The sequence below is a fragment of the Gracilinanus agilis genome, chromosome 6, assembly GCF_016433145.1.
Source record: "Gracilinanus agilis isolate LMUSP501 chromosome 6, AgileGrace, whole genome shotgun sequence".
Classification (NCBI taxonomy): Eukaryota; Metazoa; Chordata; class Mammalia; order Didelphimorphia; family Didelphidae; genus Gracilinanus; species Gracilinanus agilis.
This window is the reverse complement of record NC_058135.1, coordinates 285,006,578-285,029,375: the sequence shown is the minus strand read 5'-3', so window position 1 is coordinate 285,029,375 and position 22,798 is coordinate 285,006,578. Positions and strand designations below refer to the sequence as shown.

Genomic DNA, 22,798 nt, shown 5'->3' with positions numbered 1-22,798 from the left:
GTGTAAAAGAGAGAGAGAGAGAGAGAGAGAGAGAGAGAGAGAGAGAGAGAGAGAGAGAGAAAGAGAGAGAAGAGAGACAAAGGGAGAGAGAGAAAGAGAGAGAGAAGGAGAGGGAGGGAAAGGGAGAGGGAGAGAGACACACACAAAGACAGACACAGACACAAAGACAGACAAAGAGAGAGGAAAGAGACACAGAAAGAGAGTAGACAGAGGCAGGAAGAGACAGGGGCATAGAGGAGAGACAAAGATAGAGACAGGCAGAAAGAGAGGAGAGACAGACATGCAGAGACAGCTGTGTTCATTGTGCTTCTCTGCCTCCTTTCACCACATTAAAAAAAATAAATCAAACAGTGCTTAGAGTTCATTGGCTCACACACCTGGGGCTAGAAAGACCTCAGAGGCCATCTGGGCCAACCTTTTCATTTTATGGACTGAGGCCGAAGGAATTAAGCGACTTGCTCAAGACCACATACCAGAGGCTGGATTTGAACCCAAGCCATCAGATCATAGTCTTAGAGTTGGAAGGCCCTTCATAGGCCATCTATGCCAATTGTCCTTTTTCTACATATCAAGAAACTGAGGCCCAAGGAATGAAATGTCTTACCCAAGGTTATAAAGGTCGTGAGCAGCCTTGGTGGGTCACAGGATCCCAGGTAGTGGGATCTACCTTGGAGTTTCATTCATTTATTTGTTTGTTTATATATATATTTTCAAACCCTCACCTTCTGTCTTGGAGTCAATACTGTGTATTGGCTCCAAGGCAGAAGTGTGGTAAGGGCTAGGCAATGGGAGTTAAGTGACTTGCCCAGGGTCACTCAGCTAGGAAATGTCTGAGGCCAGATTTGAACCCAGGACCTCCAGTCTCTAGGCCTGGCTCTCAACCCAGTGAACCACCCAGTAGTCCCCCACCTTGTAGTTTTAGATTTGGGTCTAATCTCTCAAAAAATCTAAATCTCTCAAAAGCCAGTGATCCAGGGAACTCAGAGCCCTTATCTGTTGGCAGGCTCCAATCACTCCTATCTACATGTCTACATACATGCCCCTGAATCAAAGCTGACATGGGACTTCCTGATGGTGGGACAGGAAGGACAACTCTGGTCCAGCAAGCCCAACTAGAGAAGACTTTCCAAGCCTCCACTTGCAGGCTGAGGGCTACAGTGTAGAAGCAGAGTTCTATCTGTTCTTCCTGGCTCCAGAGGACAGAACTGGGAGCCCTCCTCCTGCTAGAAACCCCTTCTTCCCGCTCTAATCTTCCTCCACCCCTTCTCTGCTTCCCTGATCCCCCAGAGCTCTGCAATTCAGTAATACTGGTCTCCTCACCCTGTCTCCCACTAGAGACTCCTTTAGGCACTTCCCTTACCTGGTATGCTTTCCTCCTCCTCCTCTTCCTCTTTCTCCTCCTTTCTAGGGGGTTCTGGGAGGTTCTCTCTGTCTCTCTCTGTCTCTCTCTCTGTCTCTGTCTCTCTCTGTCTGTCTGTCTCTCTATTTGTCTCTGTCTCTCTCTCTGTCTGTCTCTCCCTCCTCTCTCTGTCTCTGTCTCTGTCTGTCTCTGTCTCTGTCTGTCTGTGTCTGTGTCTGTCTGTCTGTCTCTCTCTGTCTGTCTGTCTCTCTCTGTCTGTCTCTCTGTCTGTCTCTCTGTCTCTCTCTCTCTCTTCCTCCTCACCCCCTTCTCCTTTTCTCAGCCTCCTAGCTTCCTTTGGGGTCCCAGCTGAAATTCCACTTTCTACAAGAAGCCTTTCCTGGTCTCCTAAAATCGTCTCCAGTGTATTCTGCGTACATGTTGTACAGGCTTTTGGTCTCCTCTCCCCCACTAGATGGTGAGCTCCTCAGGAACAAGGGATCTGTTTTTGCCTTTCTTTATATCACATGGTCTAACCTGACTGGCCAGGGGGGAAAATGGAAAAGAGGAAAATTGCGGCTGGATCCTGGGAAACATCTCCTGACTACGAGAGCTGACCCAGAGCAGAAGGGGCTGCCTCAGAATGGGGTGAATATCTTCCCTCCTCCTAAGGAGGCCTTCAAGCAGGGGGTGATGACCACTTGCCACTATGTTGAAATAGACTTCCTCTTTCAGGGACGAGCTACGACATGATGACTGGACATCCCTTCCATTGCTAAGATTTTGCACAATGTGATCTTTGTATGCCTTGGGCTGAGGAGCCATTCTATGTATGGTGGACAGGACCTTGGATTTGGGAGTTGGGAAGACTTGGAATCAAATCCTACTTCAGACATTTGGATCATGGATTTAAAGTGAGGAAGTCCCTTAGAGACATCTAACCCAACGCCATTCATTTTACATGTTAAGAAACTGAGGCTCATTGAGGGGAATAAGTGACTTGCCCATCGTCAGAGGCTGAGCTGTGAATACAACTCTTCCTGATCCTGAGTTCAGAGGTTCAACTCAAGATATTAAGAGGAACGAGCTGGCCCTTTCCCCAAACCCCATTTCCAACCCATGCTCTTATCTTACTCTACAACTCCTTCCTCTTCTTCCTCTTACCTCCACTGGCTGCCACTCGCCCAGGACAAAAACATGGAGCATGTTGACGTCGGGGTCCTTCTGGAAGATGTTGGGTTTGGCGTGATGCTGGAAATGTCGATGATTCCACCAGTTGGCCGAGGCTCCCTGGAGGGGGAAAAGACAAGAGATGAGGCTGATGGGTTCTGAGCTAGAGCCCTGGAAACAGCCCATTCATCAAGAGCACTGGGGCCAGGAGAGCTCAAGATAAGGGGCAAAGGCAGCCAGAGACTGTGAGAGGGGAATGGGGGTGACCTGGTACAGAAATGAAGAGAGGACACTATGCACCATGTCCATCATAATGTCCTTCAAAGATGGCCCTAAGGAAGTCAAACCAATGACAGTTAATGAGACATACCTCCCTCGCCTGAGCAGAGAGGTGGAAGCCACTGGGGCAGAATGCTGGATACACTGTCGGATCGGTTGCTGCATCAGCTGTTTTTACCTAATACTTTTCTTTGCTACAAGGGAGGGTTTAACCTCTTTTATGGGGGGAGGGCTTGAGAGAGAGAGAGGAGAGAAGTATTTCTAGAAATCACTGATGTAAAAAGCAAAAGGCGGGGGCAGCTGGGTAGCTCAGTGGATTGAGAGCCAGGCCTAGAGATGGGAGGTCCTGGGTTCAAATCTGGCCTTAGCCACTTCCTAGCTGTGTGACCCTGGGCAAGTCACTTGACCCCCATTGCCTACCCTTACCACTCTTCTGCCTTGGAGCCAATACACAGTATTGACTCCAAGACAGAAGGTGAGGGTTTAAAAAAAAAAAAAGCAAAAGGCATCGCTAAACATTTGTTTTCTTTAAGTGGAAAGGGAAGTCTCTGAGGAGACAATGGATAAACTTTGTGATCTGTGGTAAGCAATTTGCTTCCTTTGGACTCAGTTTCCCATTCTGTAATATCGGATGACCGGATTAGGCAGGCTCCCTTCTGGCTCTGCTATTTTATGGTCCAGATGATTTCAAAGATCCTTTCCCAGTTCTAAATCTGTGAGCTTACATCTGAAGACCATAAAACAGTTAGGACAAACGTGTGTAGTCAAACCCTCTCATTTTACTGAGGAGGAAACTGAGGCTGGGAGAAACTAGTGACTTGCCCAGGATCATGCAGCTAGTAAGTGTCTAAGGCAGGATCCTAATCCAGGTCTTCCTGAGTCCAAGACCAGCGATCCACACAGAGGAAGTCCCATATGGCAAAGGCTGGGTCCATTATCATTAACTTCAATCAGGCCCCCCGTTTGTAGACAGTTGCCCTTTTCTGGCCACTCTTATGGACCCTCTGGCACATCTCCTCAACCCCCTCTAATTCCATTCCCCACAAAGTCCCCTTCTCTGCAGATAACTCTGTCCCCTGCCTCCTTCATCTCACCAATCCATCAATGGACATTTATTTATTTGTTTGTTTGTTTTAACCCTTAACTTCTGTGTATTGGCTCCTTGGTGGAAGAGCGGTCAGGGTGGGCCATGGGGGTCAAGTGACTTGCCCAGGGTCACGCAGCTGGGAAGTGTCTGAGGCCGGATTTGAACCCAGGACCTCCCATCTCTAGGCCTGACTCTCAATCCACTGAGCTACCCAGCTACCCCTCAATGGACATTTATTAAGCGCCTACTTGGGCCGGGCTTTCTCTTTTAACAATTCCTTTTTTTTTTTTTAACTTTCTACTGAGCATGGGTTCTAAGGCAGAAGAGCGGTAAGGGCTAGGCAATGGGGGGTCAGTGATTTGCCCAGGGTCACACAGCTTAGAGGCGTCTGAGGCCAGATTTGAACCCAGGTCCTTCTGACTCCAAGCCTGCCGCTCTCACCACAAGCTGCCCCCCTCACAGTATTGTTAGGAGGATCAAACACATGAACGGATATACAGATAATGCCTAAAGCATTCCATGTGGGAGTCCTGGGTGGGATCCAATGTGTGTCCTAGGAGGGAGGAGCCACTTCCAGGAGCTCCCAGATCCATCCATGGCCCAAGGCACCCTTACTTAATTAGTGGTTGTCCACTGAACGGGCCTGTCCGTTCTAAGGTTCCTTCCAGCTGCACATTCTGTAGGGCTGGGGTTCCGGGAACCTGGATTTCTAAAGCTCGTGAGCCTCCCACATTTTCTATATTCTTCTGTTCAACATCCCACCAGCATTCATTAGGCACCTACTGCATGCCGGGCACTGTACGAATCACTGGGGATGCAAAAAGGACAAAAGCCGGTGCCTGCTCTCAAGGAGCTCATGGTCTAATAACACACGGATGAATGGGTACGAATGAGCCACACACAGGTAAAATGGAGGTAATTGGAAGAGGGAAGGCACTAGAATGAGGAGGGGGCAGACCAGGAGATTTTATTTGGGACCTAAAAAAAGCCAGGGAAGTCAGGCGGTGGAGCCGGGAAAGGGGGACAGCATTTCGGATGTGTCAGACAGGGGAGCTTATCTTTTACACCACAACAGGGAGCCAAGGAGGCTTCTTGAGCAGCTGAGTGACAGCCTGGTCTCAGGGCATCCCCTAGGCTAGCTCCCCAGAAGCCGTCCTATGGACATCTCAATCCAGGCTGGGAGCTTGTGCCAGGTTAATGTCTCAGACGAGCACGCGGGCCAACCAACAAAAACACCCGCTTGCTCCAACAAGCATTTTTGCTTGGGAAACATTCTTGGCACAAGCCGGGCTTTTGGCAAATCTGCCATCTGCGTCCAAATCTCTCTGCCTGTCTCAGGAAGTGAACACACAGGAGGCAGCTGAGGGCTTGTCAGCAATCTCTGGGCCCCCATGATTAACTGGGCAAACGAGGAATGGTCACCCCCAAAGCTTGGGCCTCTGAGAAGCAGGTCACCTCCCTGGGGAGGGTCACAAGGGGAGAAAAACCCCATGCGAAGCTCAAGTGGAAAATAATAAGGAATCCCTGCCAAGAATAAAGCTGAGGCTGCACTGAGACATCTGGGACACCCTGGAGAGCCCTTTGGGCACTTTTTTTAAACCCTGATCTTCCATCTTAGAATCAATACTGTGTATTGGTTCCAAGGCAGAAGAGCAGTAAGGGCTAGAGTCAATGAGGTCAAATGACTTGCCCAGGGCCACTTGGCTAGAATGAGTCTGAAGACAGATTAGAACCTAGGACCTTCTGTCTCCAAGCCTAGCTTTCTATCCACTGAGCTACCTAGCTGCCCCACCTATATAATATTTTATTTGACGCTCATAGTCTCCCAGGGAGGGAGGCGACTATTCCCATTTTGCAGGAGAGAAGATAGAGGCTCAAGAGGTTAGGTGATTTACCCAAGGTCACAGAGCTAATAGCATTCAAGGGAGGATTTGCACCCAGGCTATGCCCAGGATTCTTCCTACCACACCAAGCAGCCTGAAAAGCTTTCCTAGCAGAATTTAACTTTGCTGGCTCTGGAGTCAAAGGACCTTGATTCGAATTCTGCCTTTGATCCTCACTTGTGTGATTTCAGGGACTCTGTTTCCCCATTTGTCAAATGAGGCTTCCCAGGTCCTACGTAGCTCCCACTTCTTTGGGGAGTATCTCCTAAGAGGCAGCACGGAGTGGTGGAAGGAGCACGGGGCGTGGAGACAGAGGACCTGGGTTTGAATCTTACCAGCTCCCCGCTGCTGGCTGCATGACCATGGGGCGGACCTGGAAACCTTTGTGCTCTCTGGTTCCCTCACCTCCCAAACGAGGGCTTTGGACCAGCTGCTCAGAGGCCCTTCCCAGCCCTGAGCTTCAGGGTCCCAGCACTGTGTCTCACATTTTAGGAAGCCCTCAAGAAATGTCAGTTGGGCCAAACAGGAAAAGGGAGCTCCATCGATGAGGAAATTTGTCCAGCAAGTGCGGCCACCCGGGCAGAACTAGTGGGGCAGTGTGGGAAGGATGTGCTCCCACAGAGGGAGACCAGAACAGGAAGATGCCACCAGTGCAAGAGAGCCAGGAGCTCTGGGAAGGCAGGCAGGGATGCTGGCCCTCAGCTCCCCACAAAGAAGGGCTCTCCACACACAGTAGGTGCTTTAAAAATGTCTGTTGAATAGAAATGAAGTCAGTGCCAAGACAATCTAATTCCAGCTGGCATATAGGTGGCTTCTGGGCAGCTGGGTGGCACAGTGGATAAAGCACTGGACTCAGAATCAGGAAGCCCTATCTTCTGGAGTTCAAATGCAGCCTCAGACACTTCTGTTGTCACTTCACCCTGTTGGCCTCAGTTTCCTCATCTGTCAAATGAGCTGGAGAAGGAAATAGCCAACCACTCTAGGATCTTTGCCAAGAAAACCCCAAGTGGGGTCCTGGAGAGTCAGACACCCCCGAAACAAATGAATCTGACCACGTCCCCTTCACCTACTCTGTGTTCCCCCAAACTGGCCTGCCGGCTGCTCCCAAGATGTGACGCTGCCTCCAAGCCTTTGCATTACCTGGAGCCGCCCTCGACCTCTTAGAATTCCAAGCTGCCTTCGAGGCTTAGTTAAGGGCCATCTCCTTCCTGCCCCGATTCATCCGGAGCTCCCTGAAATGACTTTCTATTTACCCACATGTCGGGGCTGTCCCTCCCCATCGAGCCTCCCTGCCAGAGCCCGAAGGGCCACGAGAGAGCAGCGGTGGCTCCTTTGTGGTTCTGGCTCTCCGGCTGCTGGCAGTGGATGCTCGGCAAATGGGAATGAGGGCTGAGTTCAGGGAGAGACGGCCGGGAGGGCAATCTGGGAGCCCCCCCCCACCCCGCTCCATCTCTTCCTCTTCCTCTTCCCGGGAGGGGGGTGGTGCGTGCCGGGTAACCTGGTCCCCCCCTCCCAAGCGGGATTCAGCCTACAAAAACCCATCGTCTGGAGGAGGGCGGAAGCCCTGGCTTAGGTCTTACTGAAACGTGGCCTGATCCCTCTGGCCTGGGGTCAGCGTCGGTCCCCTCACCCATCCCGGCCAGCCTGGGTGGCATCCCTTCCTCTGGCCCAGAGCCAAGAGGGCCACACAGAGCATCCTTGTAGGGCCCACAAGGCCAGGCTGCTGGAGAGGACGGTGGTGCTTTCCAGCATTCAAGAGAGTTCTTATTCGAAAGGAGCAAACAGGAGAGAGAGAGAGGGAGGGAGGGAGGACACAAAGGGCTCCCTGTGCGACTCGAGGCCCCCCAGCCCTGGCAGGAGGCCAGACCCTCACAGGAGCTCAGGCGGGGCAGCCGCTTAGGAAGCCGGGGCTCCCATCGGCCTGGACCGGTCGGCTCTCACAGCCCGGGCCAGGAGGAGGCCACGCTGGCCGTGAGAAGGTTCCTCAGCTCTGCGCCCGCCAAGAAAGGAAAATCAATGGGTGGGGGATGGAAGAGGAAAGGGAATAACCGGGTCCAGCAGTCAGGGCCAGCCAAGTTCTGATGGAGAAGCTAGGCCACTGGCGGCCCCAGGGCCACCTGAAAGAGTAAACTGAGGCCCGGGAAGGGCAGAGAGTCTCTCACTCAGATCCCTCCCGTTACAGATGAGGGCAATGAGGCCCTGGGAGGCTTATTAATAATAGTCAGCATTTTGCAAAGATCTCATTTGATCCTCACAACAAGGCTGGAAGGGAGGTGCTGTTTTGTTTTGTTTTTACAAATGAGGAAACTGAGGCAGACAGCAATTCCATAACTTGCCCAAGGCCACACCACTAGGAAGTGTCTGAGGCCAGATAGGAACTCAGGAAGACGACGAGTCTTTCTGATTCCAGGCTCAATGTTCTATCCACTACACTATCTAGCTGCCCCTGGACCTCAGTTTACTCTTCTGCAAAACTGAGTGTGTATAATGAATTCTCTCTCATTCCCTCCTCTGGCTCTGAGATTCTAGAAGACTACTTTGTGCAATGACTTATCTGAGGTCATTCAACCAGTAATGAGTACATCTGAGATTCCAACTCAGAACTCAAGTCCTCTTCCCTTGTAGTTTGGAAAACTCTGCTCTCTGCCTCAAGTTCCTGAGCCCCGGACAGTTTAGGGTGTCAGTTTCTTCATCTGTAAACTGGGCATATCTGGGTTATCCTGACTCCTTATAAGGATTAAACTCAAGACAAAAATAATCCCAATGGCTTGAGCAGCCGGGGTCACCTCCACGCCACACTGAGACATCAGAAGAGCTTACCAAGCTCAAAGACAAAGAGCTGGGAGGAATCTCACCCTTGCTGATGAGGAAACTGAGGTCCAGAAGGGTAAATGGACTGGCTCAGGCCATACAAGTAGTGTTGGAGGTGGGATTAGAACTCGGGTCCTCTGACTTGCAGAACTAGCCCCACTACTGCCTCCCAATGTCATTTAGGCCTCTTAACCTTTCTGTGTCTCAGTTTTGTCTACCATAAAATGGGAATGATCATGGCTGCTTCTCCTTATGTCCAAGGGCTTTTGGCAAAGTGAAGTCGCCCCTCGCCAACCTACCAGTGACCTGCCATTCCAGCCTCATCCTTTTCAGTAGGCTTCCGACCTCCCAGCCCTGCCTTCTGGCCCCCGGAGGGGACACTTCTCTGCCAGTCTTGCTTTGGCATTTATCCATTCATTCATCCAAATACACATCCATCCATCCGTTCATTCATTCAGCCAGCCACTCATTCATTCTGGTTTATACTAGCTTCTGGGGATACAAAGAGGGATTCAGTGATGCCTGCCCTTGAGAAGCTTACAATCTAATGGTATTGGGGCATGACACAAGAAGCACCCAACTGAGGATGCTGCTGCCTAGTGAAGTACGATGGACAAGAGAGAGCAAGAGGGATCCAGAGAGAGCAAGGAGGGTCTAGAAAGAAGAGCAGGCTAGACAGAGCAAGAGAGATCTAGAAAGAGCAAGAGAGAGCCAGATATAGCAAGAGCGATCTAGACAAAGCCAGGGGTCCAGAGAGAGCAAGAGAGGTCAAGATAGAGCAAGGCAGGGTTTAGAAAGAACAAGGGAGCTCTAGATAGAGCAAGGGGGGTCCAGACAGAGCAAGAGAGATCTAGAAAGAGCAAGAGAGGTCAAGATAGAGCAAGGTGGGGTTTAGAAAGAACAAGGGAGCTCTAGATAGAGCAAGGGGGGTCCAGAAAGAGCAAGGGAGATCTAGAAAGAGCAAGAGAGCCAGATAGAGCAAGAGCGATCTAGACAAAGCTAGGGGTCCAGAGAGAGCAAGAGAGGTCAAGATAGAGCAAGGCAGGGTTTAGAAAGAACAAGGGAGCTCTAGATAGAGCAAGGGAGGTCCAAACAGAGCAAGAGAGATCTAGAAAGAGCAAGAGAGGTCTAAGTAGGGCAAGGGTGCTCCAGACAGCAAGAAGGATCCAAATAGAGTAAGGGAGGTCTAGAAAGAAGAGGGGACTAGACAGTGCCAAAGAGATCTAGAAAGAGCATGAGAGTGGAATTGCTTGTCGGCTCCAGGAGCGGGGAGGGAAGAGGGGAGGGAAAGAAAATGAATCATGTAAACATGGGAAACTATTTTTAAAAATAAACAAATATAAAAAAATAAAGTTCTTCACATCTTAAAATAGAAAGAAAGAGCATGAGAACTCTAAATAGGGCAAGAGAGATCTAGATAAAGAAAGAGATCCCAATAGCTCAAGAGAGGTCTAGATGGGGGTGGGGAGGTCCTAAAAAGAGCAAGGGAGCTCTAGACAGAGCAAGAGAGATCCAGGCAGAGCAAGAGGGATCTAGGAAGAGCAAGGGTTGATTTAGATAGAGCATCAAGGAAAATCTGAGGATACAGAGTTTTCAGTTGGAAGGAAATCAGGACAGGCTTCATGGTGGAATTGGCACCTGAGCTAAGTCTTGCAGAGAAGTGTTCTGAGAGAAAGAAGTGACAAAGGCATGGGGACAACCTGCACATATGCACAGAGGAGGTCTAGGCAATCTTCTGTTTCTCCTTGCCCAGATTAGCTTGAAGGTATCGACCTGTAGAAAACCCTTTGATTTCTAAAGGCAAATGAGATGCACTGAGTCCACCACGGGGATTGGGGTGCTTACCTTGAGGTGGCCTATAATAAATTTGTGGACAACGTGATTCCACATGGATTTCTTGTAGACGGAGAGGTGGCCGTAGTCATGTTGGAGCCATCCAGCCTGGGCCTGGGGGAAGAGAGCAGGTTGATCAAACAATACTTTAGGAGCCCCCAGAATGCACTTGCAAGGCCTAGCCCACATGAACCAATTGAGAGTACAAAGAGGGGCTCAGGTATACCTTGGGAGAGTCAGGAGGCAGAAGGAAGGAACATAGGAGTGAGCGTCAGGGACCCTCAGCTGCCATCACAGCTCCTTCTCTAACTCAACATAAAACCTGGAGGTAGGTGTCCTCCCCTTTCTAAGCCTGTTTCCTCAAGTGTAAAATTAGGAGGTGGAAGGATCCATAAGGTTCCTCTCAGCTCAGATAGTCTGTGTTCTATGTTCTAACCTCCATGTTCTAAGGCTCCTTTCAAAGCGAACATTCACTAAAGTCTCTCCCAGTTCTGTCATTTCATGTTCTAAGCTCCCAGCTCTGAAATTCAATGTTCTAAGGTCCCTCCCAGCTCTAACATTCCATGTTATAAGCTCTCTTCCAGCTCTGTCATTTTATTTTTGATGTCCTAAGCTCTTCCATCCCAGGGAGTCTCCTTCATCTCAGAAAGTCTATGTTCTAAGCTCTCCCCCGCTAAGGTCCCTCCAAGTTATGACATTCCATGTTCTAAGGTCCCTTGTTTCTCACCTGGGAAGTTGCTAGGATGAAAGCTGTCAAGATGGTGGAGATCCAGCCAGTGCCAAAGTAGAAAACAGTGAACCAGGCAACGCTCTCCATGACGATGATGTGGGCCAAAAGCAAGAGGAAGAACATGTGGTTGGTCTCAAAGAGCTTCATGTCTTCTGCAGTCTTCCTCAGGGCTCTGAAGTCCTCAGTAATCTGGGGCTGAAAGGGCAGAGCCCAAGATGGGAATCAGACACCTGGGCAATCTCAGGCAGAACACAGAATCCCTAAACAGCCCCCAAGCAACCCATTGCTCCCCCCCAGAGGAGCCAGTTTTCCTGGGCTAAAAGGACAACTTGAGTGTCCACACCCAGGTCATCAATAAATAGAGGGAAATACTTAGTGAGGACCACCTGGCCAGCCTAATGCAAGGTGCTACAGCAGAGAGAGGAAGATGGAAAGGGGAAGAGACAAAGATAGACAGAGACAGAGACCAAGAGAGACACACAGAGAGAGGGGGGTAAAGAGAGAGACAGAGACAGAGAGAAATTCTAAGATATCCTCAGGATCTGAGAAAACGTCAAATCTGGCTGGAAAATAGGCATAAATTTAAAAAATGTAAACCATCAAGTTATCAGCAAATAGGGATTGTTTTGTTCCTCTTCACCTGTGTTTATGTTATCAGTCTCCTTCTCTTATCTTACTGCTATCCCTGGCATTGCTAGATTGTGTCAAATAACAGGAGAAATGGGACATCCTTATTTTACCCCTGTGTTTACTGGGAAAGCTTCTAGTGTTTCATCATTGTATGTGATGCTAGTTTGGGGCTTTTGATGTATTTAAAAGAGATCTTTCCATTTCTGTGTTTTATAGGGTTTTAGCAAATGAGTACTCTACCTTCAAGGCTTTTTTTTTGCCTCTTGAGATAATCATGTGGTTTGGGATGTTTTTGTTTCTAATAAGACTATTTGCTTTCTTTATTTTGAACCATCTTTATATTCCTCTACCATAAACAGAGAAGGGATAATTAGTAAGATAAGGGAAAAGGAAAGGTGTAGGGAGACAAGAGTTTGTGTTATGGGGACTATGGGGGGAGGAGGTGTCTCAGTAGACTTCAAGCTCAATGTATTCACTGTGTGAACTGAGCAAGGAGACAAGAAAACTTGTAAATTCATTGGTGTGGGCAACAACCACTGAGGAAACTCCTGAATTTGAGAACTGTTGTGCAAGTCACAAAATAATTTTAGAAGGTCATCTTGGACACTTAGAGGTTGAGTGACTGGCCAATGGTTACTCCACCAGAATGAGTCTGAGATGGGAATCAAAACCTAGGGCTTTCTGACTGACACACTCTCTCTGATGCTCCTCTCAGCGGGATATACTGATGGGACCTTAGCATTTAGGGATCCAGAAGAAGAGGGATAATGGTCTAGCATATACTGCCCTATTTAGAATTCGTGCTTGGTCTCAACTTCCCTAAATCTAAAATACAGAAGGATCAGAGAATTGATTGAGGGGAAATAAGAATGAAAACGTGCATCAGGGTCAGACTGTGCTGGGCTATCTGGGGAAGAAATCTGGACTTTTGTTCTTCAGGAAATGGGGAGCTACAGAAGGATCTGGGTGCAGGCCAAGGAAGGCGTTGCATTCTCAGACTAATGCTTTAGGAAAGTTATCCTCACAATGAGAGGCAACCTGGTGCAATAGGTAGAAAGCAGAGATTTACCATTGTGAGAGTTCCCTAGAGCGATGCATGGGAATTGATGGGGGCCGATCCCCTCTCCCAAATCACAGCCTCTGAAATATGTGTAGGGGAGTCTAGAAAATGAAGAGGTGACAGGAGTCTGAAGAAGCAGCTGCTCTAATAGCCCAAGTCGGGGCTGCGAAGGGCTCAGGCCTTGGGCAGGGACCACATGGGAATGGAAAGGAAGGGACAGATGAGAACGAAACTTCAGAGAGAGGGTACGCAGTGAGAGACTGAGGATAAAGGCGACTCTGAGGCAGCAGGTCTCTGTCCAGAGATGTCCCCTCCCCAGGGTGGTGGAAGACAGTCACTCCAGAGGAGATCTGCCTCCAAACTGTGCCCGTGATGATGCACTGGCCACACCAAGGCTTAGCCTGGCTCTACCTGCCCTTAGGCTGCCAAGGGGCCCGAATTATGGTCAGGTAAGAGACAGGAGGGATGGGTTAACCCACTGGAAGAGTAGGGAGTGGGCCAGGAAGGAACAGGCAGCCTGACTCATTGACTCTTAGCAGTGGGGGCCACCCAGGCCCCTGAAAAGAAGCCAAGCTCAATAGCCAAGGGGCCCAGGATATCGTGGGCAAGTCCAACTCAATCCCGCCTCAATTTCTCCGGTATGTACCAGGTATGGGGGCAGGTTTCTAGCCTGCTCAGGCTTACTTACCCCCAGTGACCCCAGCATTTTCCCCCCTGGGCATCTGCTCTGGTACAAGCCCACAGTGGAGAGAAAGTGCAGATTCTGCTACTCTGTGGCCCCAGGCTGGGCTGAGGGAGGGGAGGCAGTTTAGACGCTGAGGCCTGGATAGAGGAGTCCCAAGGGTGGGGAGGTATGGTGAGAGGGGGGCCGAAGACAATGGCAAATGAAAACACACCCTTCCTTTGCCAAGGTGGGGGGGGGGCTGCGGGCATGGAACGTCACACGCATCATCAGACACAGTCACCTCAGCCAGGAGGGTGACTGACTTTGTCACAAAGGAAGGCTCGCTGGGATGGGCATGTCCAGAAATGAGTGATGGGAAGGAGAAGGGCTTTTAAAAGGAACATGGGCAACTGGAACACAAAATACTTCTCTGCAACACCTGGCCCACACCCAGGCATGCTCTTACTGTCCTCCCAGGCCATAAGAAAATATAAAAACGTAAAGCCCTCGAGGGCAGGAACGAGTCTGTTTGTCTTGGATCCTTGGAGACCTCTGGTAAATACTGGCTGATGTGGACTTAATCTTGCCCAGCCAAAGACATCCACGGGGCCCCTGACCCTCTGAGCTCCCCCCGATCTCCTCCCCCAGCTCTGCCCCACACTCACGCTCTTGCCACGGTCTTGGCTGGGCTCCCCGGGGTCCAGCTCCCCAATCAGCAGGGGCTTCAGGAACTTCCTGACAAAATGCACGTCCTGGTGGAAGGCGAGGAAAGCATCCTGGGTGGGGAGAAGAGACAGACAGATGGATCAGAGTCAGGCCGACCAACCAGGCATAGAAGTATTCTTGAACCCTTTCCACATTTTTCTTCCCCCAATCCTCAGAGGACTGGAAGACTAAGAGCTGGAAGGACCGTTAGGGATTATCTAGTTCAACCCCTTCCCTACATTTTACAAATGAGGAAACTGAGGCTGGGGAGAGGAAGAGTCATTTGTCCAGGGATGGAGGGCTCCTAGGTAACAGAGCCAGGAGTTGAATGAGGGTCAGAGATTGAAACACGAAGGGGACCTTAGAAGTCACCCAATCCAAATGTCCTTCTGGTTCTAAGGCAGAAGAATGGTAAGGGCTGGGCAATGGGGGTTGAGTGACTTGCCCAGGGTCACCCAGTTAGGAAGGATCTGAGACCAGATTTGAACCTAGGCCCTCCCATCTCTAGGCCTGGCTCTCCATCTACTGAGCCACCCAGCTGCCCCCCAAATACCCCTTTTTTACAAATGGAGAAACTGAGGCCTGTAGAAAGGAAGTTGCTCAGGGTCACACAGCTATCATGGGGGAGAACCAGGATTCAAACCCAGATCTCCTGGCTCTATCTTGAGCTCTTTGCCCATCTGCCATGGCTGAATTATTCATCAGTTTCCACAATCTAACCAAAAGGGATTGAGTTTCTGACCTCTGATCTGAAGCCACTAAACCTCCCTTATCTGTAAAATAAAGGGCAGATTCCCAAGGCCCCAGAGGGTCCTGGACAGCTTTCAGAGAAAAGAGAAGTGAGATTCCTGTACCTCCAGGTAAGGGGCCCTTGGGCTCCAGAGCAGACAGGTAGAGCCAGATCAGGAGATCTCTGTGTAAGGATGCTGGGGCCAAAGGGGAAGATTAACTGGGAACTCCCTCAGAGCACAGAGTAGCGCTGACTGGAGTCACTTATCTCCCCGTTCCTCAGTTTGCTGTAAAATGAGGAGGTTGGCCTGAAAGACTGGACCTTGGGCCACTATCTATGCTCCAGGCCCCGAGCTGAGTGCTGGGGATTCAGAGATAAAGAGCAGACAGGCTCTGCCCTCAGGGCACTTATGTTCTACTGGAAGAAACTCCTCTGGTTACAGAGGACAGGTAGCGAGTTGCCCAACACCAGAGATCTTCCCTCTACACTCATTCCCACTGCTCACCTCCTAATACTAATCAGAGTAACAGCTCAGGGTACTGTCTTCTGAGTCCAGAAAGACCTTGGACAAGTCATTAATCCTTTAAAGCCTCAGTTTCTATATCTAAATGGAAGTGGGAAAATGGCAGATAAATAGTGCAGTGGAGAGACCATTGGGCCTAGAATCAGGAAGACTCATTTTTCTAAGATCAAATCCCCCCCTTGAATACTTTCTAGCTGTGTAAACCTGGGCAAGACACTTAACCCTCTTTGCCTCAGTTTCCTCATCTGTAAAATGAACTGGAGAAGGGTATGGCAAACCACTCCAGTATCTCTGCCAAGAAAACCCAAATGGGGTCACCAAGAGTCAGATATGACTGAATAACAAAAAACATTTGGGGCGGGGGGGGGCGGCTACTCATTGGTTTAGTGGATGGAAAGCCAGGTCTGGAGATGGGAGGTCCTGGGTTCCAATCTGGTCTCAGACACTTCCTAGCTGGGTGACTCTGGGCAGGTCACTTAACCCCTACTGCCTAGCCCTTACTGCTCTTCTGCCTTGGAATCAATCCATAATACAGATTCTAAGACAGAAAGGTAAGCGTTTAAAAAGAAAAAAAAAATCTGTAAGGTCTCCCTCACAAGGCTGTGATGAGATAGAGTTGATTGAAAGGTGCTTTGCAAACCCTAAAACTTTCAGTTATTTAATTATTTCTACTGCTCAGAAAGGGTAGAGTCCCACTGGGCATACCAGCAACAAATATTGATTAAACATCTACAGTGTGCACAGCTTAGTTGGGGAAGGGGCACAGGTGAGAGAGTTCAGTTGAGCCCAGCTTTCTTCAGTGCTCTCATGGAGGTGGGGGGAGATAAACACAAATAACTCTAATACAAAACAGTCTGAAGTTTTTAAGAAAGAAAGAAACCAAAGTGAGGTTCCAGGGCAAGCCAGTAGGTCAGCAAGCATTTGTGCCTAGTGATGTGCCCAGCACTATGCCAAGCCCGGGGGTGGGGAAAAAGAAGGCTCTATTCTGGTAGAGCTCACAGTCGACCAGGGGAAACAACCTCATGTGGTCCATCCTAATGGAAAGGGGAAGCCATTAGCAGAAGGTGGGAAAAGGGGGAGATATCTAGAAAGGAAGGAAGGGGCCCTGGAGTGAAGAGCTTTAAATGCCAAAAGAAAGAACAGTTGTGGCTTTCTCCCAGGTCTGGGAAGGCTTCCTGAAAGACGTGGCAGCTGGTCTGGGCTTGGGCTTTAACAGACAGATAGAATTTCACCAGGCAGAGATGAGGAGAGAGGACATTTCAGGGACAGAGACTCTATGTGGGCAAAGGCAAAGGTGGGAGAGCATAGGGAATGTCCTGAGGCAGGGGGCAGGCTGGTCAGGCCAAGAGGGGCAGTAGGAGGTAAGTCTGGCATGGAGCTCAGACCCAGCCATACCACTGCTGGGTTTATACCCCAAAGAGATAATAAGGAAAAAGGCATTCAAAAATATTTATAGTTATGCTCTTTGTGGTGGCAAAAAAAATTGGGAAATGAGGGGGTGTCCCTTGATTGGGGAATGACTGAACAAATTGTGGTATCTGATGGCGATGGAATACTATTGTGCTGAAAGAAATAATGAACTGGAGGAATTCCATGTGAACTGGAAAGACCTCCAGGAACAGATGCAGAGTGAAAGGAGCAGAACCAGGAGAATGTTGTACACAGAGACAGATACATTGTAGCAAATCAAACCGTAACTGACTTCTCTACTAGTAACAATGCAATGATCCAGGACAATTCGGAGGAATTTATGAGAAAGAAGCTCTCCATTACCAGAGAAAGAACTGTGGGAGCAGAAACGCAAAAGAAAAACATAGGATTGATCACATAGTTTGATGGGGACATGACTGGGGTTTTGATGTTAAAGGATCGCTCTACTGCAAATATGAATAACATGGAAATAGGTTTTGAACAATGATACATGTATAACCCAGTGGAACTGCTTGTCAGCTTTGGGAAGGGGGAGGAAAGAGTGGCAGGGAGGGGGAATCATGAATCATGGAACCTTGGAAAAATATTCTAAATTTAAAAAAAAAGTTTTTTTAAATGCTAAGCTCAGGACCTCGGGCAATAGGGAGCCATGGCAGGGTTTGAAGAGCAAAGAACTGCGTCTGCTGCAGGCGTGGAGCTGGCTGGTTTCTCAGAAGTTCAGCGCCAAGGCCAGGCTGGCCCAGTGGGATGGGGTTCTTCAGTCCTAGCCTGACTGACCTATCCCAGGCACTGCCTTCTGTAGTCTTCCCAAGCCCCCTCCAAACTGATGCAGATATATACAGTGGCATTATCCCAGCTGCCCCAGGGGAGAGTGTGCCCTCCCTGCCCCCACTAGGAAGCAGGCAGATAGGATTAGCAACCTGAGAAGTGTAACTGGATGATGCCAGGAAACAAGGCCCTCGGCGTGTCCCAGTGACCCACACTGATGTAACTGGGCATCTCCATTTCAGAGAGCTCAGTCCCTCGGGAGCCTGGGTCCTTGAGATGGGATCAGCCACCTGGATGGACCCAAGCCCAGATGCCACAGGAAGAGAACACTGAGGCCCTTCGAGGCTGACAGGCAGGGACCAAAGGGGGCAGGGAGGCAGGAATGGATAAAGAAAGGAAACCCTTGCCTGTGGTTGAAAGCCTTTTATTGGCTCCCCAGGGCCTTCAGAATCAAGTCTGAACTCCTCAGGTGATGCCAGAGGTGGGGGGGAACATAAGATGCCATCTGGGGGTCATGTCTGAACGCAGATTTCTTTTCAAACCCTCACCTTCAATCTTAGAATCCATACTGTGTACCGGTTCCAAGGCAGAACAGTGGAAAGGACTAGGCAATAGGGATTAAGTGACTTGCCCAGGGTCACCTAGCCAGGAAATGTCTGAGGTCAGATTTAAACCCAGGACCTCCCATTTCTAAGCCTGGCTCTCAATCCACTGAGCCACCCAGCTGCCCCCTAGAACACAGAAGATTAAAGATGGAAGGGGGCTTACAACATAGAACAGAGAATGTCAGAGTTGGCAGGGACCTTAGAAGACGAAATGTTAGGGCTCGGAATGCAGAGTGTCAGAAATGAAGCTAGAATATCAGAGTTTGGAAGGGTCCTGGAACAGGGAACATATCGGGTCATCTAGAAGAAATATTACGGCCTGGAAGAGTTGGAAGCTGTGGCACAGGGCCACAGCTGGAACGTGGCCCAGAGATTATTTAGTTCTGTCCACTCACATTACAAAGGAACAAAGTAAGACCCAATGAGAGGAAACATTGACTTGAACTCAGGTCTACTTTCTTCCCACACACCAAGGGCTTTTTCCAACACTACCTGGCCTTCCCAGGCCTTCCTCTGTCTGGAGAGATGGTCCTGACCCTTAGAAAGCCCCATCCCTGAAGCTGCCACTTGTCTCCTCTCCTCCCTTCCTTCCTGGCCCAGTTCAGAGACTCTGTCTTCCGCCAAGTCTTGTCTGACTGGCCCAGCCCAATGCTCTTTCCTGTCCTCTGTGCGTCCCCTAAACCCACTAATCTTATCCTGCCTTGGGCTGTGGGGGCAGTCCCCTAATATATCATAAGCTCTTTGAAGGCAGAGCCCTTGTCATCCTCCTTTGTGCTCTTGTACATTGTCGGTGCTTCGGTAATGGACTGCAATTCAGATCAAAATGCTACTGTTGAGAATATTGCAGGGCTGCAGATTTTAATCAGGATGAGCTGGAGGAATATGTCAAGGCCTGGGCTTTTACAAGGGTGAGACTCTCTGTCCCTAAAAGAGCCATTAATCAGACTGCTCCCAAACCCTGGAGGTTGGCCTTCAATGCTTGCCATGACCCGAACGGTCCACCCCCACTGCAAGGCTCTGATCTGGGCCAGGCCGGTCCTTGAACAACAGGTACGCAGTCCATCACCAGGCCTGTCCTGGCAGTTTCCCTTCCAGCTGGCACAGCCTTCAGTTAGCCAAGGCCGCCTCCCAGGGTATCACCAGGGTATCACCAGGCGGCATTCAAGGCCACAATCAAAGATGGCTGTTAAGGAAGCCAATCCATCCATGGACCTGCCTACGGCCCAAGATCCTTTCCAAACCATAAAAGCACAATCTAAGACATCAATGAGAGAATCCTAGACCTTCATGTGGCAAGGGACAGCAGAGGTCACTGAGTTCAGCCTGTACCTGAGAAGGAATTTGCTCCACACCATCTCCAACAGTTCCCATCTGGCTTTGGACTGAATACCTCTGAGAAGGAGGAAGTCACTCTTTCCCAGAGGGGCCAGCTCCCCCTCTGGTCAGACTAGCTGCCGCCTTTCAGCCCCAGAGCTCCCGCCACGGTGCCCTGCTGTCCTGACGGGGGAGGGCCCTTGGTTTTATTCCTTTCTCTCCCCAGCCCGACCCCGCCCGGGCACAAGGACCTTCCCTGGGCCACTTCAAATCCACACGGTCACTCCAAGAAAGGGTGGGACAGTCTGTTCCCCTAGGGGGGGTAACCAATCCTGAGACAGAAGGGAAGGGGGGAGGAAAAAAGCAGAGATGCTAGAGAAGAGGGAGAGAGGCCCTCCACGGGGCTGAAGGGGGCAGGAGGCTGGGCACACTTGGCCAGTAAGTGGATTGGCTTTGCCTGACTATTCTCAAGTGGCATATGAAGTAGTTTGGGCACAGAGTAAGCCCTTAAGGTTTACCAATGACTGACTGGGCATGGATACAAGAGAACCAGCCTTGGGCACTTGGCTAACTTTGAGACTTTGGGCAATGATACTCAGCCTTAGTTTCTTCATCTGTAAAATGGGGGAAATACTAACCACTTCACAAGGTTTCTGTGTGGATAAAATGAGCTTACATGACATGTAGCGAGCTTGTGCAAAACTTGAAACATTCTACAAATGTTAGCTCTTATTATTTGATAAACAGAGTGGGGGGCAAGAGGAGCTACAGTGTGGCAAGTGGCTCCTCTTAAAGTCATTCTAAAGCAAGGGTCGGCAACCTTTTTGGCTGTGAGAGCCATAAACGCCACATTTTTTAAAATGTAATTTTGTGAGAGCCGTACAGTGCTCACAGTGTGCGCTCCTGTAACAGCGCCTGAAAAAAAAAATGGACTTCATGGCTCCTGCAGAAAGAGCCAGATCTGGCCCTCAAAAGAGCCAGATATGGCTCGAGGGCCATACGTTGCTGACCCTTGCTCTAAAGCATCAAATGAGTCTTTGGGAAGGTGAGCAGTAAAGCTTTTTCTTAAAGGAAGAGAGAGAGAGAGAGAGAGAGAGAGAGAGAGAGAGAGAAAGAGAGAGAGGGAGGGAGAGAGAGAAAAAGAGGGAGAGAGGGGGACACAGAGACAGAGACGGAGAGAAGGAGGGAGGGGAAGGGTGACAGAGATAGAGACAGAGATGAAAGCAGAGACAGAGACAGAAGAAAGAGACAAGAGATATCGAGGGGAAGAGAGAGATAGAGACAGAGAGAGGGAGGGAGAAGGAGACATAGAGACAGACAGAGATGAAGGCAGAGACAGAGACAGAGAAAGAGACAAGAGATATCTAGGGAGAGAGAGGGAAACAGAGACAGAGAGAGGGAGGGAGACAGAGAGACAGAGAGAGATAAAGGCAGAGACAGAGACAAGAGATATCAAGAGAGACATAGAGTGGGAGGGAGGGTGAGGGAGAGAGAGATGAAGGCAGAGACAGAGACGAGAGAGGGAGGGAGGGAGGGAGAGGGAGCAGCAGAGACAGAGAGAGGGGTGGAGGGAAGGGGGGGCATAGAGACAGAGACAGAGATGAAGGCAGAGATAGAGATATTGAGGGAGAGAGAGTGAAACAGAGACATAGAGACAGAGAGAGATAAAGGCAGAGACAGAGACAAGAGATATCAAGAGAGACAGAGAGAGGGAGGGAGGGTGAGGGAGAGACAGATGAAGGCAGAGATAGAGATATTGAGGGAGAGAGAGAGTAAGACAGAGACAGAGAGAGGGTGAAGGGCTGGGTCCCAACCTGAGAATCATCCTAGAGCCCTTAAGGTCTCTCTCCTTAATACTGGTTCTCTCTCCCGTTAGACTGTGAACTCCTCCTGGAGAGCAGGGACTTGTCTCCCCTCCCCTCCCAATATGCACGATTGCTCAGGTCTGAACATTTCACTCCTGCAGTATCTCTCCTAGAATTCATCCCTGCAGCATCTGTCTCGCCCCACTCCCTCCTCTGGCACAGACCCTCATCCCCTCACTCCAGGACTATTACAGTACCTGCTGGGGGGAAGGAGAAGTTGGCCTCCCTCAAGTCTCTACCAACTCCCACCCATCCCCTGTATTCAGTAAACTCCAGTGACTCCCTAGTACCTCCAGGAACAAATAGTACGTAGCCTCCTGGCCCCTCACCCTTACTAGTATTCCGGTACCTTAGACCTGCCCACCCTGATACACTGCTCAATCTGGGGACTTTGGCCTTCTTGCCCCTTTATCTCCTGATGCCTCCGTTTCCCAGCTGTCTCCTCTGTGTGGAAAGTCCTCCCTTATCACCTGTCTTTTCCTCCTGGCTTCCTAAGGTCCCACTTGTCCTGGTCCTCCTTAATGCTGCTTCCTTCTCTCTGCTGACTTCCATCTCCGGTTTCTTCTGTCTCTACCTTCTTTGCACAGTTTGCTTGCTGTCTCTCCCATTAGAGCTTGAGCTCCTCCTCCAAAGCCGGGACTATCTCAAACCCTTTTTTTGGATCCTCAGCCCTTAGAATGGGGCCTGGCACAAAGTACATGCTTCCCCGAATGCTGTGGCCTTGGGTTGACTGTTTGGGCAGTGACTTTTAAGCTGATGGGACAGGATGGGATTTTTACAGGCAAAGCGGTGGCCTTCGTGTTAGGGTTAGGGTGGAGGCATTGTGTAAAGGCCTACGTAGGTCTATGGCAAAAGCACTGCAACAACTGGCAAAGGCAAGACTAGAAAGGAACCTTGAGGACATTTGTCACTTGTCCAAAGGCACACAGCTAGAGGGCAGGGAAGCCAGGCCTTCAAGTGAGATAAAGGAGAGAAAGAGAGAGAGAGAGAGAGAGAGAGAGAGAGAGAGAGAGAGAGAGAGAGAGAGAGAGCCCTTTCAGCATCTGGAGATCTCTCCATGGCAGCAGGAAAGCCCAGAATTAAATCCACTTGGACTCTGCCATCTCCACAGTCCCTAAGTCAGCCTCCCCTGCCATCCTGCACCTGCCTGGGATGTAACTCAACAAGCAATTAATTTGCACTTCGAGTGTACCTTATGACATCCCCCAAATTCTGTAGCAACCTGATCTCAGCACAACCACCAGATGGTAGGTTGATGTGAGGAGAGGGGGGAAGGAATGGGAGGAGGGACAGGAAGGGAGGAGGGGAGAGAGAGAGAGAGAGAGAGAGAGAGAGAGAGAGAGAGAGAGAGAGAGAGAGAGAGAGAGAGAG

At 50.0% G+C, this 22,798-nt stretch overlaps 2 protein-coding genes across 2 annotated transcripts in view; one reads left to right on the top strand and one right to left on the bottom strand.

Moving 5' to 3' along the window:
- Nucleotides 1–22,563, bottom strand: part of FADS2 (fatty acid desaturase 2) — a 30,519-nt gene extending 7,956 nt beyond the window's left edge. Inside the window, exons 1-5 of the mRNA XM_044682010.1 lie at nt 22,528–22,563; nt 14,152–14,262; nt 11,130–11,327; nt 10,415–10,516; nt 2,474–2,629 (exon numbers count right to left, since the gene is read on the bottom strand). Coding sequence (XP_044537945.1) covers nt 2,474–2,629; nt 10,415–10,516; nt 11,130–11,327; nt 14,152–14,262; nt 22,528–22,563 — 603 coding nt within the window. The remainder of the gene's footprint in view (nt 1–2,473; nt 2,630–10,414; nt 10,517–11,129; nt 11,328–14,151; nt 14,263–22,527) is intronic.
- Nucleotides 22,564–22,622: 59 nt separating this feature from the next.
- Nucleotides 22,623–22,798, top strand: part of LOC123252762 (acyl-CoA (8-3)-desaturase-like) — a 60,070-nt gene continuing 59,894 nt past the window's right edge. Inside the window, exon 1 of the mRNA XM_044682009.1 lies at nt 22,623–22,674. Within this exon, the coding sequence (XP_044537944.1) occupies nt 22,623–22,674 (52 nt within the window). The remainder of the gene's footprint in view (nt 22,675–22,798) is intronic.